The sequence below is a fragment of the Anomalospiza imberbis genome, chromosome 24 (genome assembly GCF_031753505.1).
Source record: "Anomalospiza imberbis isolate Cuckoo-Finch-1a 21T00152 chromosome 24, ASM3175350v1, whole genome shotgun sequence".
NCBI classification, from domain to species: Eukaryota; Metazoa; Chordata; class Aves; order Passeriformes; family Viduidae; genus Anomalospiza; species Anomalospiza imberbis.
The window spans coordinates 237,632-254,545 of NC_089704.1; the positions used below are offsets into that span (position 1 = coordinate 237,632).

The window sequence follows — 16,914 nt, forward strand, 5'->3', positions numbered from 1 at the left end:
TATTTCCAGGTTGGTGTTTTTTTTTTTGGTTTTTTTTTTTTTTTTTTTTTTTTAACATCTGCCAGGTTGCACAAGACTCTGAACACAACAACACTCACCAAATGTACAATAAACATACACAGTTAAATAATAGATGGGGCCTGAGCAGTCCAAGAGGTGCAAGATCAGGGTGCACAGGCTGGGGCTGTTTTCCTCCGGGAAAATACAGAATCTGACCCAGAACGCCTCCAAGGGACAGCATCTCCAAATAAAACACAGATCTTCCAGGCACCTGAGAGGACTCTGTATTTACACTTCTGTGGGATACAACTTAGAGAGATCTTTGGGTTGCTCTGGTTTAAAAACAATAATAATACATCCTATACCTTCTGTGCTGCAGAAATGGAGAAAAAAATCCACGCAACCTTTGCCATCCGTGCAATCACTGTAGCTCCTTATTTTGGAGGGAAAATCTGTGGTACTTCCATTTCCAGGCATGCTTCTTTCACAGACAATTCATTCAACTTGTGACACTAGGAATTACTTCACCTGAGTCAGGCCAATAACCCGAGGGTGCTGCTGCTGTGGGGCAGAGAATCTTTGATGAGGAAGATTTGAGTTCAAAAACGCTGTTTTAAAAAGGTTTTCTGTTTTAAATAGTTTTTAGTTTTAAATAACTGGTACAACTGTCCTCATGCATGGACCGTTCCAACAAAGGTGAATAGAGCAAAGTAGTTTTTAAACCCCACATCTGCAACATCAGTAATGGCAACATACCTGATGTTCATCTATTGTCAAACTTTTAAGACTCTTAAAATTGCTCCTGCAATCCTCCAGTATCCCAGTATTCCCATTCTCCCATTTCCAAGTCTGCTGTTTTCCTACTACTTGTACCATTTCTGCCTTGTTATTAAATTAGCAGCAGCCTGAAAGAAGCCAAGACAAAATTCTCCCTACCCTCTTCCCACACAAACAACATTGCAAGGCCCAACATTGTAATTCAAAAGTCCTCAGCAACGCAAATTCAAGTTACTGGGCATTGTGGTTACTTCTCCACACTGCCACAGTGGCTGGGCTGCCAAATCCACAGAATTTAAGGTCAATGCGCTTGACCAAATGGGAGCTCTGGTCCATGTTAGTTCTTCCCAGCTCATTAGTGCTCCAGGATGGTCGTACAGCAAGAGAAGAGAATTCCCAGGAACAAAGTAATCCACATTTTGGCAAGTCACTTCAGAGTTACCTCAGAACACTTCTCAGCTGGCCAGTACTGGCCAACTGATGTATCTCAATACTATTTCTATACCACATTAACAGATAAGTTAATTACCAAAGCCATACCTGCTACAAGGCTTTGCCCACAAGGAATCAGATTTGCTCTTGTGCAGCCTGAGTGTGGACTTCCCTCACGTCAAAGAGCTTTAACTCCATAAAACCTGATACCACAAAATGTAGTGCTTACTGACAAGGGTAATCCACACCAGAATCCATGGGAATATCTATGGAAGAGTCCCATATTCACACTCAGTGCAGTACAAGAGAAAACAAATCAAAAAAGAATCTCAAGTTCTTCTGTCTCAAGGACCACTAAGACACAGCACCCTTCTTTGCATTTGTTTTATAAATAAATGTATCCTGATATGCACAGATGTTCTGGGATGAGTTTTCCAGTAATGAATGGAAATTCAGACATACACGGTATATCCCATCAGGAGTCAATGGAGTTCTAGTCATGTTTTTGCAACCACCAGAATACCTTAAGCAACCAAGACAACCTGTGAAGGAGAACTATGTAAGGTAAAACATATTACGTGGCCTTAAAAGATAAACCTTCTCTTTCCCTTTCTCCTGGTCCCTAAATGCAACGTGAATTCTGTACGTAGACCAGGTCCATCACTTCTGGCAACCCTCATGGATGGCTTTCCATGTTCCATAAATAGTGGTCCACAACCATGTTTCTTGTGTGTTTCCTGAGTCCAGGGCTGGTTGTTTTCTGGAACTGTCCAAAGGAATTACAGTGCATCGTTAACAAGGTTATTTGGGGGCAAAAAAAAAAAAACAGATCTCAAAGAAACCAACTCTCCATCTAGCCTCGAAGAGGAGTAATAGGTTTACTTTGAGCTGGCCACAGAGATAATGACCCTGTCCCTTCAGAGGAGTGCTTGGTATCCTCGTTTTCTCCTGGCACAACCAACTTGGATTACAGCAGAAGCTGCTGTGCAGGTTTAGCTGAGCCTTTTTTTGTTCCAAACAACATGAGTTTAAGACTGTGCTTTTCCTGCTTTCTGCAACTACTGGGTAAAACAGGGCAGGGCAGACAGCATGTAAACAGTTCTGGAGGGCTGGAAAAAGAATAATTTAATGGACTGCTTCGGCACATCTTCACAGCTTCATTGTTCAATCCATCCCCATAAAGGGACACCATGAACCACCGCTTGGCTGCTGCCGCTCCTCTCTGCAGGCAGTCTGCTCATATGGCGCTGGGACACTCCCTTTCACCTTGGCTGCTAGAAGCCACAGGAATCAGTTCTGCCATATTCTAACAACGTACATGGTGTTCTCCTGTTTAATGGCTCCTATTAAAAATATACATACATCTGCCAGGAAGCCTTCAGTTAGGCAGGCTTTTTCCCATACAGCTAAAATAATATTGTTTGCTTGACACACTTCCAAAAAGGAAAAATAAGGGTCAGCAGACATGCCAAAAATAAAGTCCAGGGCCAGCAGAGGTTTCACTTCTCTTGTCCTTTTTCTTAAAAGCTGCATAAAAAGCATCCCAGAAGGATTTTGAGGGTATTTAATGGTCATTGCGAATTAAACCCTCTTAAAGCATTAACAAGAGCTCCAAGATTTTAGTGGAAGATAAGTGAGCATATACATTAAACATATAGAGCCCCAGGGTACCCCCAGATCTGGGCTGTCAGGGAGGTGACAAGGACAAGCAAATGGCACCATGAGGCTCTTTTACTCATGCTCTGCTGAGAAAGTCCTATGTTTGGAGATGTGCACTTCGCTCCCGCCACTCCCGTTGGTGGTGGTGGTGATGATGTACTGGGTGGTTTGCTGCTGGTTGCTCGTCTGGGATTCCAAGGGATCCGTGTGGACTGTGGGCTGGGAAACACCCACCCGAACCTCACCGGAGAGTGAAGAGTTTGGTTTACCATCCAGATCAGGCTGACCTTCAGATATCACATAGTGAGTCTGCATGGGGAATATAGAAAATTATTAATAAATACTGTATCTTCTGTAACTTCCCTGTTCTAATAGTCTGCTGCCAGACATTTTTGTGTGAACAGGAACTTTTAAATAAACTGTATTTCATTTAAATGTATTTGAGAGCAACATAATACCTGTCTTTTGATTTGAAGGACATTGGACTTACTTGGCTTTTGGTTAATTTACAAATGGTTAAACCATCACTACAGAATAAAATAGCAATTTTCAATTGCACTATTCTGAAAGGTTTTTTCCTGTATTCCACATGTCCTGTCAGAAGTTGCACTCCTAATGACCAAGATCAACACTAGCCAATGACCTGTCTCCTTATGCTGGATTGCTTACAAGGAATAGCAGGAACTCTTCTTATTTTCTTATCTTACAGATAACAGAAAGCTACTAAAATGTTTCCAGAAGCTGTTCTGAAATTTGGTTTAATGGATACAGTTTAATCATAAATATTTTTAAGACTAAGCAGTACCACTAAATAATTTTGTTTTGCAAATGTGATTAAGTGAAGATTTTAAACTGAAAGGAGTCATACTTACAAGAGCCAGACAGCATGAGCCTTGTAAATAGCTACAATGCAGACTATACTGTGCAGTCTGCACCTCTTTAGGTACCTCCACTCTGTGCCCCAGTCATGATTTTGGCATTCTTTAAACCTTCAAGCTCAAGAGCTTTATGCCTGATAATATTCCAGATGAAAAAAAAGCCATGATGTAACTTACCTGAGTAACTGCTTTCACTTGCCCTGTGTTGACAGTGGTGACCGGGGTACCCACAGCAGTCTCTGTGATCACGTACTGCCCTTGGGGGATGGTCATCATCTGAATCTCTGATGCTAAAAAGTTGAAAATTGGATAATCAAGACCTTCAGTCAAGGACAATCTTCAAAGATTAAATCTTTCTGACATAAGACATAAAGTCTGAAACAGTGGGTATTGAATAGAATTCAGGTGATATAAGGCCTCAGCAGAATTATGCCAATTAACACCAGATAGAGATTGGCAATTCATGCAGGGAAAACACATCACGTTCTCACTCAAATAATCACAGAATTACCATCCGGAACTGCAAGGGCATGAGAAATCATCTTCATGTCATGCTCCTTTTCCACACAATTCTTTCAAGCACGCATACAAATTTGAACAAGTAGCTATCCAACACATGGATTCTTGCTGTATGCCATTTCCTTGGAATAAAGGAGCCCAGTGTGCCCACCCAAACTATGCACTGGATCAGTATGGACGATAGTGGAAGAGCTGGGACAACCATTTGTCTGAAACTTTATCTTGTTTATATCTATGAATATTAACCACAAAGCTGAATGAACTCTGAAAACAGTGTCCCATTTGGTAGTTGGAGACATGGGGCACTTGTTAGTCAGACACACTTGCCAAACAAGTAGTTAGAGCTACTGCTGGCACTTACAGTAGCTCCGAAATGAGTTCCAGTTGCTGGGGAGATATGTGTGCTGCACTGAGGAGCCTTGCTGCTGCTGGAGGCCTTGGTTTTGTGTTGATGTAGTTGTCTGCATCTGTGAGGGGCTGAGCTCCTGCTGAGGCTGTTGCGAGGAGGGACTCAAAGGCTGACCCCCAGCCTACAGGAAAAAAAAGTGCAAATGTTATTGGTGTAGTAAGGATTGCACAGCTCTCTGCTGTCAAAAATACAGCCTTCTCATTAAGGGAAGACACAGGATATGTTCCAAAACATGTTGATTGCAAGAACTGAACTCTCTCTCCTCCAACTTGCTTCACTCCATGGTAAATAAGCTCAGACGAGGAAACTGAAATAGTGATATTCTTGCTTGCCAAAGTGAGTCTACGGCAGAGACCTGAGATTAGAGGCTAAATTCTACCCAAGAGCATGAAGAGTTGCACTTCAAATATTTGAGGAATGCCAGTTTCCATTTACATCTTCCAACTGACAAACTTCATTTAGCTGCAAATATGTCTGTTTCCAATCATTTATCTCTCCTTTGTACATACTGTTGAGGGGAAAAAACACCCCACACCAAAAAATCCATACAACAAATACCCAAACAAACCCACAATAAAACACCCCCATACACCTTGAGACATCTGGGCACTGCTTGATGATCTCAATGTGAGACTAATTTCATGTGTGGTCCTTTAAATGACAAAGAAAACACTATCCCCTGCATCAGCACATGCAATATGCCAGCTGAGAAGGCTGGTAGGGAAAGCATTTTCTGAAGAGAAGAGAGAAATACCTGTGATGATGACTGAGTTGCTGGTGATGGCTCTGTGACCTGGATGTGCTGCACTTGGATGGCATGTTGGGTGTATGTCTGGGAGTCATGGAGCTGCCCAACATCCACTGTGGAGTGCTGAGACTGGTGAGGTGAGGTAGCCTGGGGAAGAAAAATAAGCAGAGGTCTTTACCTCAAATTCTTTACAAAAGCAGCCATGTAAACAGCTTCTGGGACACAAGGTCTGGAGTAATGAAGTAGGAGCCTTAGTGGAGCACACCTGTTGAGCCTGGTTGAGTTTCTTTGCACCCCAGGAGATAAGGTACATTTAGTAGATGGAATGGCACAGAGATGGTTCGATCTCAGTGATACCAGTGGAAAGGACTTGCCTAACATCATTCAAGCTGTTTGTGGCAGTGGCTGGACTAAACCAAAGGGTTCAAAAGCCAGGATTAGTGTTAACTCCTTCTCTGTAAGCATCTCTCTGTACAACATATACATACTTGAGATCTACATATCCAATTCTGTAGTTTGACACAGCTCTGCATCAAGGCAAATGCTCACAGGTTTTTAAAGGTTTTTCTGAACAACACTTGCTAATGGTGCCAATTGCAGTAACTGAATTACAAGTCTTGGATATTTATAACATTAAGATCTTGCTAATACTACCTGCAGGAATCAGTGTTCATGCTCTTGTATTGTTACAACAGCCACAGTCACTATCAACTGAGGCCATTGTTTAGGCTTTTATTAACCAAATTCATAATCTGATTTGATAACATGGACTTTCAGATTAAAATATAAACACATGGTAGTTTCAGCTTCCTCCAGCAGGTAACAGATTTCTTGCAGCAGCCTAAGATATTTTCCTAAGATCAGTTACTCTAGTTAACACTCTGGTTTCATTTTTAGGAGGCTGCTGAGCACCAAGAGAATAAAGATGCTAATAGATGCTATGAAGGGAACAAGCAACCACTCTCTGTACTCCGAAATTTTGGCTCTGACTCACTGAGGACAAGGAAGTACAAATCAGTCTGGAACCACAGAAAATGGGTCACCCACTGACCCACCTTTCCAGTAGCTGGAAAACATTCCTAGAGCAGACTTGAGCAAAGCTGCCCAGATGGGTAGAACTAAGTCTGGACTGCGTTGATGTGTCTCCAGCAAGCTGACCAAGGCTGGCAAGACTATTTATGCCTGGTACAAGTGCTTATGAAGGGAACCCTATGCCTTATCAGTTGATTTATCTGTAAAAAGTAGCTGCAGCACTTTTTGGAACTACTCCTTACCACACTTCTGTGTGCTAGAGCCCCAAGAACACACAGGCTTGGGAGGGAAGAAATCAAAAGCACAGCAAGATTCCCACCAGGTTACTCACCTGGGCCACTTGAACAACCTGCAGCTGTATATGCTGAGGCTGCTGCAAGCCAGTTGTGGACTGAGACACAGGGATGTACTGGATGCGCTGGTAATCTCCCTGGGGAGTCCGGAAATCTGTAGTGAGGGTCTGGGATATCTCTGTCATTGCTTGGGTCAGTAAATCTGTTGTCTTTGCAGGGAGAGAGAGAGAGCTACAGATCATCATCATACTGATGTACTTCTTCAGGGCTGTAGTTCTTTTATCTACACTTACAGTGGATCTGGTCATTTTTTCACAAGAGCTTAATGTGTCCAGAGGATGGGGTCTTAAGTAGTCACCAGGGATCATCAACTAGAATTACTGTCTTCTGTCTAAATCCTCATCAGGACCAGTAATGGCTAACTTAACATATCATAATAAAAACAATTATTTTCATCTTGTGACATACCAGTATTCTGTTAAACAATGGAAGCCCTGTATTTGTGAAGAGCTGACTTGGTTTCCAAGTCAAAAAGTGGTTTGTAGATATATTCCACCTTTCTTTCTCCCCTGTCAGAGTCACAATTGTATTTCTAATGTGTAAAGATATTTAGTACATAACTTAATCAGGTTTATGAAGTCAACAGCATCCTGATCAAACCTCTCAATTTTCAAGCAAAACAGTCTTTTATCTAGTTAGTCTTTAGACAGAAAGTTTTAAACTATGATCAATAGGACTTAAAATGACATCGTATCCCACAACATTGAAGGACACATTTTCTAGTCTCAGCTTTCACTTCAGCAGCAGCTGATGTATTAGCAGTAGACAGATCAGCCACTGGAGATTCATCTTGCTCAGTGCTGTGCTGTCCAAAGGATTACAAAAAGATCTGACTCCCTGAACACAGTTTGATCCAGTCCCTAGTCACTGTTAAACTTGTCCTCTTGATGCCAGGAACTGCATCTCTCACTTCAGGAGAAAACTCCCAGTGAAAATCCATGAGGTGTGTATGTATCCCTGAGTTCATTATGTGGAGTCAGTAGGTCTGAATGAAAGAAGAAAATCGATTTGGGGATAAAAGACAAATCCTTAAAGCTACAGAAAGAAATTAACAGCTCCTGACAGTGCAAAAATGAACCACACGGGCTTAAAACCAGAAGTGATCTCAAATAATGTCCTAATACTGGTTTTCAAGTGATATCTGCCAAATAAACCAGGGTTACTAATACCAGAAGGCTCCTATTCTTTGTGTTTCCCTGCACTGCCCTTGTGTGCCTCCAGTCCTTACCACAACAGTTTCTCCGGTCGTGCTGTCAGTGGTGAGAACAGCTGGCGTGGAACTGATGACGGCTGTCGCCAGTGGTGCATGGATAGTGTTCGGAAGCTGAGCAAACTCTGGGTGCTTCTTGCGGATGTGCTGCACCATCTTTGTCTGCAGAGAGAAGCAAAGGAGCATTGGAAGGACGATCAGTAACTCTGCTCAGGGCCATGTGAAATCCAACAGCCTGGCCAAACACAGCTTTCAGGTTTCCCTCAGTAAAACAGCATCAAGATTCACACTATGAGATCCTCTGGTCAACAAAGTTGAAACCAAGGATCACAAACTGCTGCTGATTCACTGAAGTATTGTCCTCAACAGCTTTTTACCCCAGTATCACCAAGTGTTGTATGACTTTTTCCAAAGGTCATCTTTTTTGTGTTTTATTTCCCTGCTCATCTCCCCTGTAACTATCAGAGAGCAGTTTCCAAGCCCTTCCATTAATGATCATGCTCTGGTAACTTTTCAGCACAAACCCTCTATTCATGGAATCTTTTGGCCCTAAAACAACCAGACTGTGCCTGCACTGTCGGCACACACCACAAAACCAGCACTCTGACTGAGAAGAAAAGAGATCTGCTTGTGGACAGACAGGTGACAGAGACCATGGTGAAAGAGCATCCCCAGGGAGAGGCTGTCTGAGGCTGGAACCCCTCATACCTTACTGCTGTATTGCTTGGAACAGTGAGGACAGCACACTGGAGGGGTGGCGATGGTGCCTGTCAGCTGTGTGTGGGTGCTTAGCATAGGATCTGGCTCTCCCGGGCCTGCAGGACGAAGTTTCCGGATGCTTGGAGGTAGCTCAGCACCAGGATGGTTTTTCAGGATGTGTGCTTTGCGTTTGCTGGCACTCTTGTACACCTGCACAAAGATTTGGAATTAAAATAGTGCAACCCTGGTGTCTGCACAGGAAACAGCTACCAGTTATCTTGATCTGGAAGGTCTGCATGTTGCTTTAGAGAATAAGTTTAGTTAAATCCCCAGTTACAACAAAAGGCATGAACATACACCTTCCAGTATTTCATCAACCTGTAAAAGCAACTGACTCCTTGTGTAGCAGAGAAGCCTTTTGAGAACATATTGTATGTCACAACCAAACACCAAAGCAGGACAAGGAGGTAAGAGGAAAATTCTTCTTGCCATATTTGAAGATCAAATGTTAATTTGTTATGATGGTTGATATCTCTACTTGACACAAAGCATCAAGCTGTTTTAGTTTAGTGATCAACACACCTTTTAGTTCATTTTAGGCACATCAACAAACAAATACTATCTAATAATTAAAACTATTTTTTCTCCCCTCAAACAAAAGGAAAGAGGCATCACCGAAGGATAAGAACAGTTAAAACACACTCCTCGGTAAATAAAGGCCCCCAGGAATAAAAGGCAAAGGAGATTACGGGCAAGAACCCAAAGGCACTGCAGAAGCAGCTTCAGGCTCCACTGAGCCTGGGACATGACCTAGTAAGCAGCTTACAATAAAAGGTGGTAAAGACTAACTTTTAGAAGTGAGACAGAAACCAAAAGTACTTACTGGCCAAGAATTATACACAGACAGCATACTTAGTCCTGTGCTAACACAAGACTACAGGTCAGTGACTGTCTGCTGGGTAACAGTATTAAAATCTTCCAATGCCAAACATAGCAGAAAGGGGAAAACTGCAGCTTTCAATTAGTATTCCACTGCCTTGGCCTAAGTGCATTTTGTCATCTTTATTTTTTGACAGTACTGCAGGAATGTTGCTGGCAAGTACCTCAGAAAAGCTACAAACCCTGCCAGAGATTTCTATGCAGAGACAAATTGGTTGCATCCAGGACTGGCATTGAACTATCCTCCGAGGGGTGACTTCCCACACACCTTATCGCAGTATTGACAGAAGTAATCTCTGTTGGGTTTTATGATGGGCAACGTGAGCTCTGGCACCTCTTCTATTTTCATGTCTGGATGTCTCTTTGATAAATGATTCACCTTAGGAGAAACAGAGGACAAGAACATATTACCAAATGATTGGTGCTTCTTCCAGTCATGGGTAACAGCCAAACCAAAACTGAACGATGCAAGCCAGCAGCACTAGAAGCATTTGCTGCTGCAAGGGTTACTGTGCACTTATACTTAACTGCTGAAGGTAAATGTGGTCTTGCTAGGTCTCATTTACAGTTTCTCTAACCAAAATGAGATCGGAAGGGGTGAAATAGTTTGTCAGAACTGTCTTGTAGCTGATATCTGAGAGTGAGGTAGTGTGAAGGGCCTCTGCCCAGATCAGAACCCCCATGAAACCTTAGCAAATAATCTCTTGCTGCAGAACAGCCTTTACTCAAAGGCAATGACAAGACATGACCAGAAGAGGCCCTCGAGAAGTGGGAGAAACCAAAACCAGGAAAGACCACCAGGAAAACGGAGGCAGTAAGGCTGAACAAGGCAGTATTTTCATCTCATGTGCTCTTAAACACAGTACACATCAGACAGCATTACTTAGTGTTGAAATATGGTAATGACAACCAGATGTACAGTGCAGGCAGTAAACGTGCAAATTTGCTGAAGAGGTAAACACACAGGTTTAAAAAAAAGATGTATCACCTCAACTCAGCTACATAATTTGCCAAAATTTGTTTCACAGCATCCTGGCTGGATAAGACCAGATTGGATGGGGCTTGGAGCACCCTGGTCTAGTGGAAAGTGTCCCTGCTGATGGCCAGTAGGTGGAATGAGATGAGCTTTAAGGTCCCTTCCAGCCCAAACCCTTTTATGATCCTTGTGTTCCAACGCTGGAGTTCCATCTTTATTCCTTACCTATTCATCAGAATAGAGTACAGAGGCTGTAACAGCACCCAGGCACTCACCAACATGCCCCTGCGGCGGAAGCCCATCATGCAGAGGCGGCACTTGAACATGAAGCTCTCATAGTCAGTGGACGCGATCCGGGGCTTGAAGGTTTTGGAGCGGCTGATCCGATCGGCCTTCTTGGCCTCCCTCTCTGGGTTGTGCATCCTCTGCATGTGCTCTCGCAGCTTGTCCTTTCTCTGGGAAGGAGAAATTGGGAAGAAAAATGTCAGCAACATCAAAGAAACTGCCATACTGCCTGTTATGCATAAGAGCCACAGTCTGAGTTGTTCAGGGATCTCTCTCCAGAGAGGGAAATTTTCCTCTCCTCTCAGAAAAATGCGTTCCTTCACCCAGAAGTATCCAGTCCCTCAGTGTCCCATCACAAACTCAGTGAGAGGGAGCAGGCTGCTGCCACCAGAGTTTACCTGGCTCACAGTCTGCTCCATGTGTTCCAATGGGATTTGGAAAGGCATCTGGATGACATGCGCTGACAAGGCGGACGCCATGGACACAGGCAGCTTGGCCAGGAACATTATTAATGCACCAGCAAGTTAACTGAACTGTTATAAGCAATGTAACCCAAACACCTGGCAATGGAGGTGTATGATGTCCCAGTTCTTAATGAGCAGATAGAAAGTTCCTTTGCTATTATTAGGAATAAGATCTGTTGAAATAAGATGCTGAGGTGACCTTGCCCCTTGTCCTTCAGAAATGGATGCCATAGCTCACACAGGACACCAAGCAATGCATGCAACTCGCAGGCAAGTCTAGTGTGTTTACATGTGGTTTCTTTCATCTTTGAGAACATGAACTTATCTCCTTGAAGGAGGGTAAGGAATAGTGGTTTTTGTAATAGTAATGATCTAGCCAAGAGCCACCTCACCTTGAACTGCTTGCCACAGGTGGAGCACAGGAAGTCTTTGCGGTCCGAGTGCCGCAGCATGTGGAGTCGCAGCTTGTCGGGGCGGCAGAAAGCCTTGTCACACTCTGTACACTGGTAAATCTTCTCAGAATGGAAACTGCGCACATGTTTCTTGACCTAAAATGGCAGATCACAGAAAAATGAAGTTTATTCAAAAGAGAAGTGAGTGGTAACACAGTCTAGGAAACTCTTTGCAATATGAAAGGAAAGGAAAAGGTTTTGAAGGTGTCTAATATACTTTGGTTTTAAAAGTATTTGATCAGAACAGTTGATATCTCAGGAACAGTTTCTATAAAACATGCTTATTACTCATCTGGATGGGTGATTTGATTTCCTCAAGACTGATTCTTGAAGGCATCAGCTATTGCACAGTTGCACTTAATGGGCAGCGAAAGTCCACAATGTACCATTTGCACAGAATCGTCCTTGAGTTAACACGTTCATCTGAGGTTCATTATCTTCCTTTCATTTATAAGAAAGCAAAACATGGGGACTAATTCCTTTCAATCAGACACAATGAACTTGCAATTATAATTGGCAAAGAAAAAAAAAAAAAACTTATTCAGAACAGCATTTGCACACCATTCCTGAATGGCAATTACTTCTCCATATTCTGGGACTATCCTTCACCTCTTCAAACATCTAGAGGGGTATTTTTTTTTCTCCCCCTAATAAAAGAACTAATGAAGATTGACATCTGAAATGAAAGCACTATTCAAGAAATGGATCTCTAATTAAATCCTTACCATCTTCTAATACTGATCATACATGGAACAACTTGGCATCTCTACTTGTTCCACATAGAAGTATTTCAGTAGGCAGCAGTGTCTAGTCTTAATTATCCACACAGGAAGAAGAGAAAAAAAATCATTGTTAAATGTCAAAAATACAACTGAATAGGTGGAAAAAAAGCCATGGGACTTTCAGTCATTTGCATGGGAAAGTTTACAGGGAATTAAGTTGCAGTACAGCATTTCTGAATCAACAACGTTTTTCCTTGTTGAACATTTACAGAAGATAAAGGACTTCTGCCAGGATGGAATTATATTAGTAAAATCCCTTTCCCTCATCCTTTCCTCTTTAGTCTAGCGGATAGTCTATCTGTTCCTATTACTGATCTAAACTGGATTTCTACATTTCAGTTTCAGTCAGGCAGCTCAGTAAGACACATCAATTGCTTTGTTCCTAGGAAGGATAATGAATATGTGCATAATCCATCTCAGTTATTTCTTACTGGACATGGAAATAGAATCTTGAAATTCTACTAATGACCTTGTCCAAGTGCTCAGCATAGTGCAGAGTAGCTGCATTACTCACTGCTCCAGTGCAGTGTGCAGGGAAGGAGAATAAAGTGCCCAGCTGAAGCTCAGGGGGGAAGTCAGGAAGCCGAGTATCCTGATCTGGTCTGGCATTTCTTTGAGCTGTTCAAATGAATTATCCTGACAGAAAGCAGGCAAAGAATTAAAGATGTAAAACTCCTCATTTTTTGGTCCAGAGTTTTAATGACAAAGGGCAAGGTGTGTTCAAGTACAAGCTGAATACAGCAAAAGATAATTCCTTTTTGTGCCACAGAAATGTAGTGGTCAGGACCTCTACTTAAGGAATTTTTTGGGAATAAGGCACTCACCCTTCTGCACTACAGTGCCTTCTTGTCAGTGTCGGTGCTTAGCACCAGTCAACGGTGGATGGGAACTGACTGTCACTATCAGTTTATCATCCTACTGTAAAACTTTCATACCCTCTCAGTGAGTTCTCATGGGCAGCTCCTCACAACACTGACTCCTTTTCTCTTTCTTCCACACAGCCAGCTAACTTCTTCCTGCCCCTAGCACAGCTGCCTAACCCTTCCTGTCCCTTGCCTGACCCTTCCTGCTCACAGCACAGCCAACTGACTCTTAACTCATCTCTCGACTAGCTAATCCACTCTTTTATAACACCCATCCTTATTGGACACAGCTGTGATCTATTAAGGGCAAGGCTGCTCCTACTCTTTGGTAATTAGCACAGCTGCAACTCCTCAGGGGCAAGACTGCCCTCAGCAGTATCTCTGTTCTCTTACAATCCATCCTCCCATACCTTCTAATGACAGATTGAAGCATCACATCTGATGATTTAGTGGACAGAGCACTTCAGTGTCATAAGACAATGATTGGTAGCAGTGATTGGTCACTCTTCATTTTCAGTTTCTGACTGAGGTGGACCCCTGCACCTTGCAAGAATGAACTGCTGTGCAGTTACACAGGGAGAGCACTGAGAAACCCACAGCCTTGTGAGAGACCCCCAAAGCAGAGCTTTAGACCAGTACAGCATCTCACCTGGATAAAATCTGGGAAGCGTTTCTTGCAGGTGGGGCAGGTAAAATAGCCATCATTGACATGGATGGCCACATGATCCTTAAGCAGATCCAAGCGGTCAAAGGACTCAGGGCAGAAAATGCAGGAATATGTTTTCTGGTCCATGTGGAACTTCATGTGGCTCTCGAGGGCACCGCTGTTGATGAAGCCCTTGTTGCAGATGTCACAGGTCAAAGGGCAGTTCCCTTCCCGCCCATGGAACCGCAGGTGCTGGTCCAGCTTGTCCTTCTCCCGGAAGGCCTTCCCACACTGCAGGCATTTGAACGGGCGGAAGGATTTCCGGATGAACAGGTGCTGCAGAGCTGCATTCTGAAAGAAGCATCCAAGAGACCATTAGCTTTCATTACCATGTATAGATTCTATATCCATATATATTCAGGATTAAATATACCAGATGATTAGTGAACCTAAACGTCAAGAAAGTATTTTCCATCATATACGGCCTCCAATTTACAGCACGGGAGGCTGTGACAGGCAGAAGTCAGGGGACACACCTGCAGCTACAACCTGAGTTAGCGGAACACAGTGCAGGAGTTTCCTTTACATCCCTGATTTCTTCTGATTTAGCTGACTTTCTTTAAGCAGGCCATTTTTCTGTAAAATAAAATGAAGTCCTCTCTGAAGCACAGATCTGGGCCTGAGAAAAGCTGCAATTCCAGCTGATTATTGAGCATCATGTCAAAAGTTCAGCCACCACACAAAGGAATGGTGAGCCAGCACCGTGTGTTTCCCCCAGGAGCAGGGCTTATGAAATTCCACAGCCCTTTACAAGATCACCTTCTGCATCAAAGATCACCACAGAGATGTGCAGCAGTGGTTTAGCATTGCCTGGAGAACTTCTAGTGGAACATACATCCAAGAAATGCTGGTCTGAACTTTTTTACTATTGCCACAAAGAAGAACAGAATTTCAAAACATGATGACAAGGGCAGAATGGCAGCCTTAGCAGCACGTAAGAACTTGTGAGCAATTCTCCACTCGTACTGTGCACAATGTCTCTTCTCAGCCACTATTTTTTTTTTTTTTTGGTGCGTGTTTGCCTTCACTCTGCCTTTTCTGTAACATTTCATGATCATTCTCTTTGTTTTCTCTCCTTACACTTCAGATAAATGTTATAGAGCCATCCCACTCTCTGATGGAGGAACAGATGCTGCTGGATGCACTGCCTATAGAAAGAGGGAAGGGGGTCCTGCACCTGCATTTCAATATTGGATAAAAACTTTCATGTCGGATAGTTGCAAAGCTGGAATTGAATCCTATGAAATCCCCCAGCACATTGTCACCCATACTGCACTCAAAGTACACTGCAATGCTCCACTCCTCTGCAAGAAGTCTAAGCAATATCGACTCTTCTCTCAAATACTTCTATAAACCATTATTTATTGATGTCTTTTTTCACATTACACAGAGGATCTACATCCTGATTGTTAGAGAAATAATGTGGAAGAGCGTAAGTTTAAGTTGCAAATTAGGAAGAAATTCTCAGCTGTGAGGGTGGCAAGGCCCTGTCACAGGCTGCCCAGACAAGCTGTGACTGCCCCATCCCTGGAAGCACTCAAGACCAGACTGGATGGGGCTTGGATCAACCTGTCATAGTGGAAGGTGTCCCTGCCCATAGCAGCGGGGTGGAACTGGATGAGTTTTAAGGTCCCCCCCAGCACAAACCACTCAGATTCCACTAGAATATTGCTGACACTTCTGCTCACATGGGTTCCATATGACCCACTTCTTCATGAGACCCATTTATGACTTATGCAAACGAATTTCCCTGGTTTCCAGTCTCCTTTGCTTGTGGGAATGTGGCAGCTGACACAACTGACATTTGCTGTGTCTCTTAAATGCACACCAACAGCTGACACTGACTAAGTAAAGTTATGAGCTCTTCTGCTGGAATGAGGGAACAGCTTGGGAATACTGTGAAATGGTGTGCTAAGAATTAAATTTGTGAACCTCAAAAATCCTTTTTCACCATCTGAACTGCAGAGGGAAACCTAGACTCTCATTCCAGGAAAGAACAAGAGAGCAAATGTTTTGCTACCAAAAAAAATGAACACTTTAATGCAGAAGCTCCAAATAGGGCTTTCCAGGAACTGTCATCATCATGATTATTCTCCATTTTACAAGTGGAGACAATGGGAAACACAAGGATCTGCTCTAAGTCACACTGGGAATTGGAAAGACAGCCATGTGCTGTGCAAAGTCTAATGTGCTGCTTGGAGTTCAAAGGATATAACTGTCCCCTTAACCACAAGGAGATGCTAATAAAACATAGGTGAAAAGATGTATTTCAAGTCCTGAACTGCACTATTCATTTGAGTTTTGATCACTGGTACCTTAGCAGACAGCTGACTGCTAATACAGCAGGCCAGACTCAACATAGCCCTCAAAGGCTACAGAAAGTGAAATGTTTTACTGCTCTTTGCCTAGGTAATCTATCAACTATAAAAACAGAACAAAAGAACTAAGTGCTGTCTCATTAACTTGTAGTATTGATCCGGCACAAACAATTACGCAAACAAATCCTCCAAAACTGTAAGACTGATATTACGGCTCTTCATCCAAGCAATTTACTCCTATAAAATCCACCTTAAATCTACAAAGAACTGGTATGAAAAGAACTGGAAAAATGCAAATTGTTATTCAGGTAACACTTAGTTCTGGACATTGGTTACCTAAAGAAGAATGAATGTGATGATTTATGGTGCAGGGTCAATCAGGGAAACACTAAACAGGAGTTGGACCAAACAAC

At 42.9% G+C, this 16,914-nt stretch overlaps 1 protein-coding gene across 22 annotated transcripts in view; it reads right to left on the reverse strand.

Moving 5' to 3' along the window:
* Positions 1-187: 187 nt before the first annotated feature.
* PRDM10 (PR/SET domain 10) overlaps positions 188-16,914 on the reverse strand; it is a 44,604-nt gene continuing 27,877 nt past the window's right edge. For all 22 annotated transcript variants that reach the window (XM_068172335.1, XM_068172336.1, XM_068172340.1 and 19 more), the window contains 11 exons: positions 14,127-14,474; positions 11,773-11,928; positions 10,907-11,086; positions 9,924-10,034; positions 8,726-8,926; positions 8,036-8,179; positions 6,786-6,956; positions 5,429-5,569; positions 4,627-4,795; positions 3,924-4,036; positions 188-3,177 (listed from right to left, as the gene is read on the reverse strand). In XM_068172335.1, the coding sequence (XP_068028436.1) occupies positions 2,941-3,177; positions 3,924-4,036; positions 4,627-4,795; positions 5,429-5,569; positions 6,786-6,956; positions 8,036-8,179; positions 8,726-8,926; positions 9,924-10,034; positions 10,907-11,086; positions 11,773-11,928; positions 14,127-14,474 (1,971 nt within the window). In that variant the 3' untranslated portion in view covers positions 188-2,940. The remainder of the gene's footprint in view (positions 3,178-3,923; positions 4,037-4,626; positions 4,796-5,428; positions 5,570-6,785; positions 6,957-8,035; positions 8,180-8,725; positions 8,927-9,923; positions 10,035-10,906; positions 11,087-11,772; positions 11,929-14,126; positions 14,475-16,914) is intronic.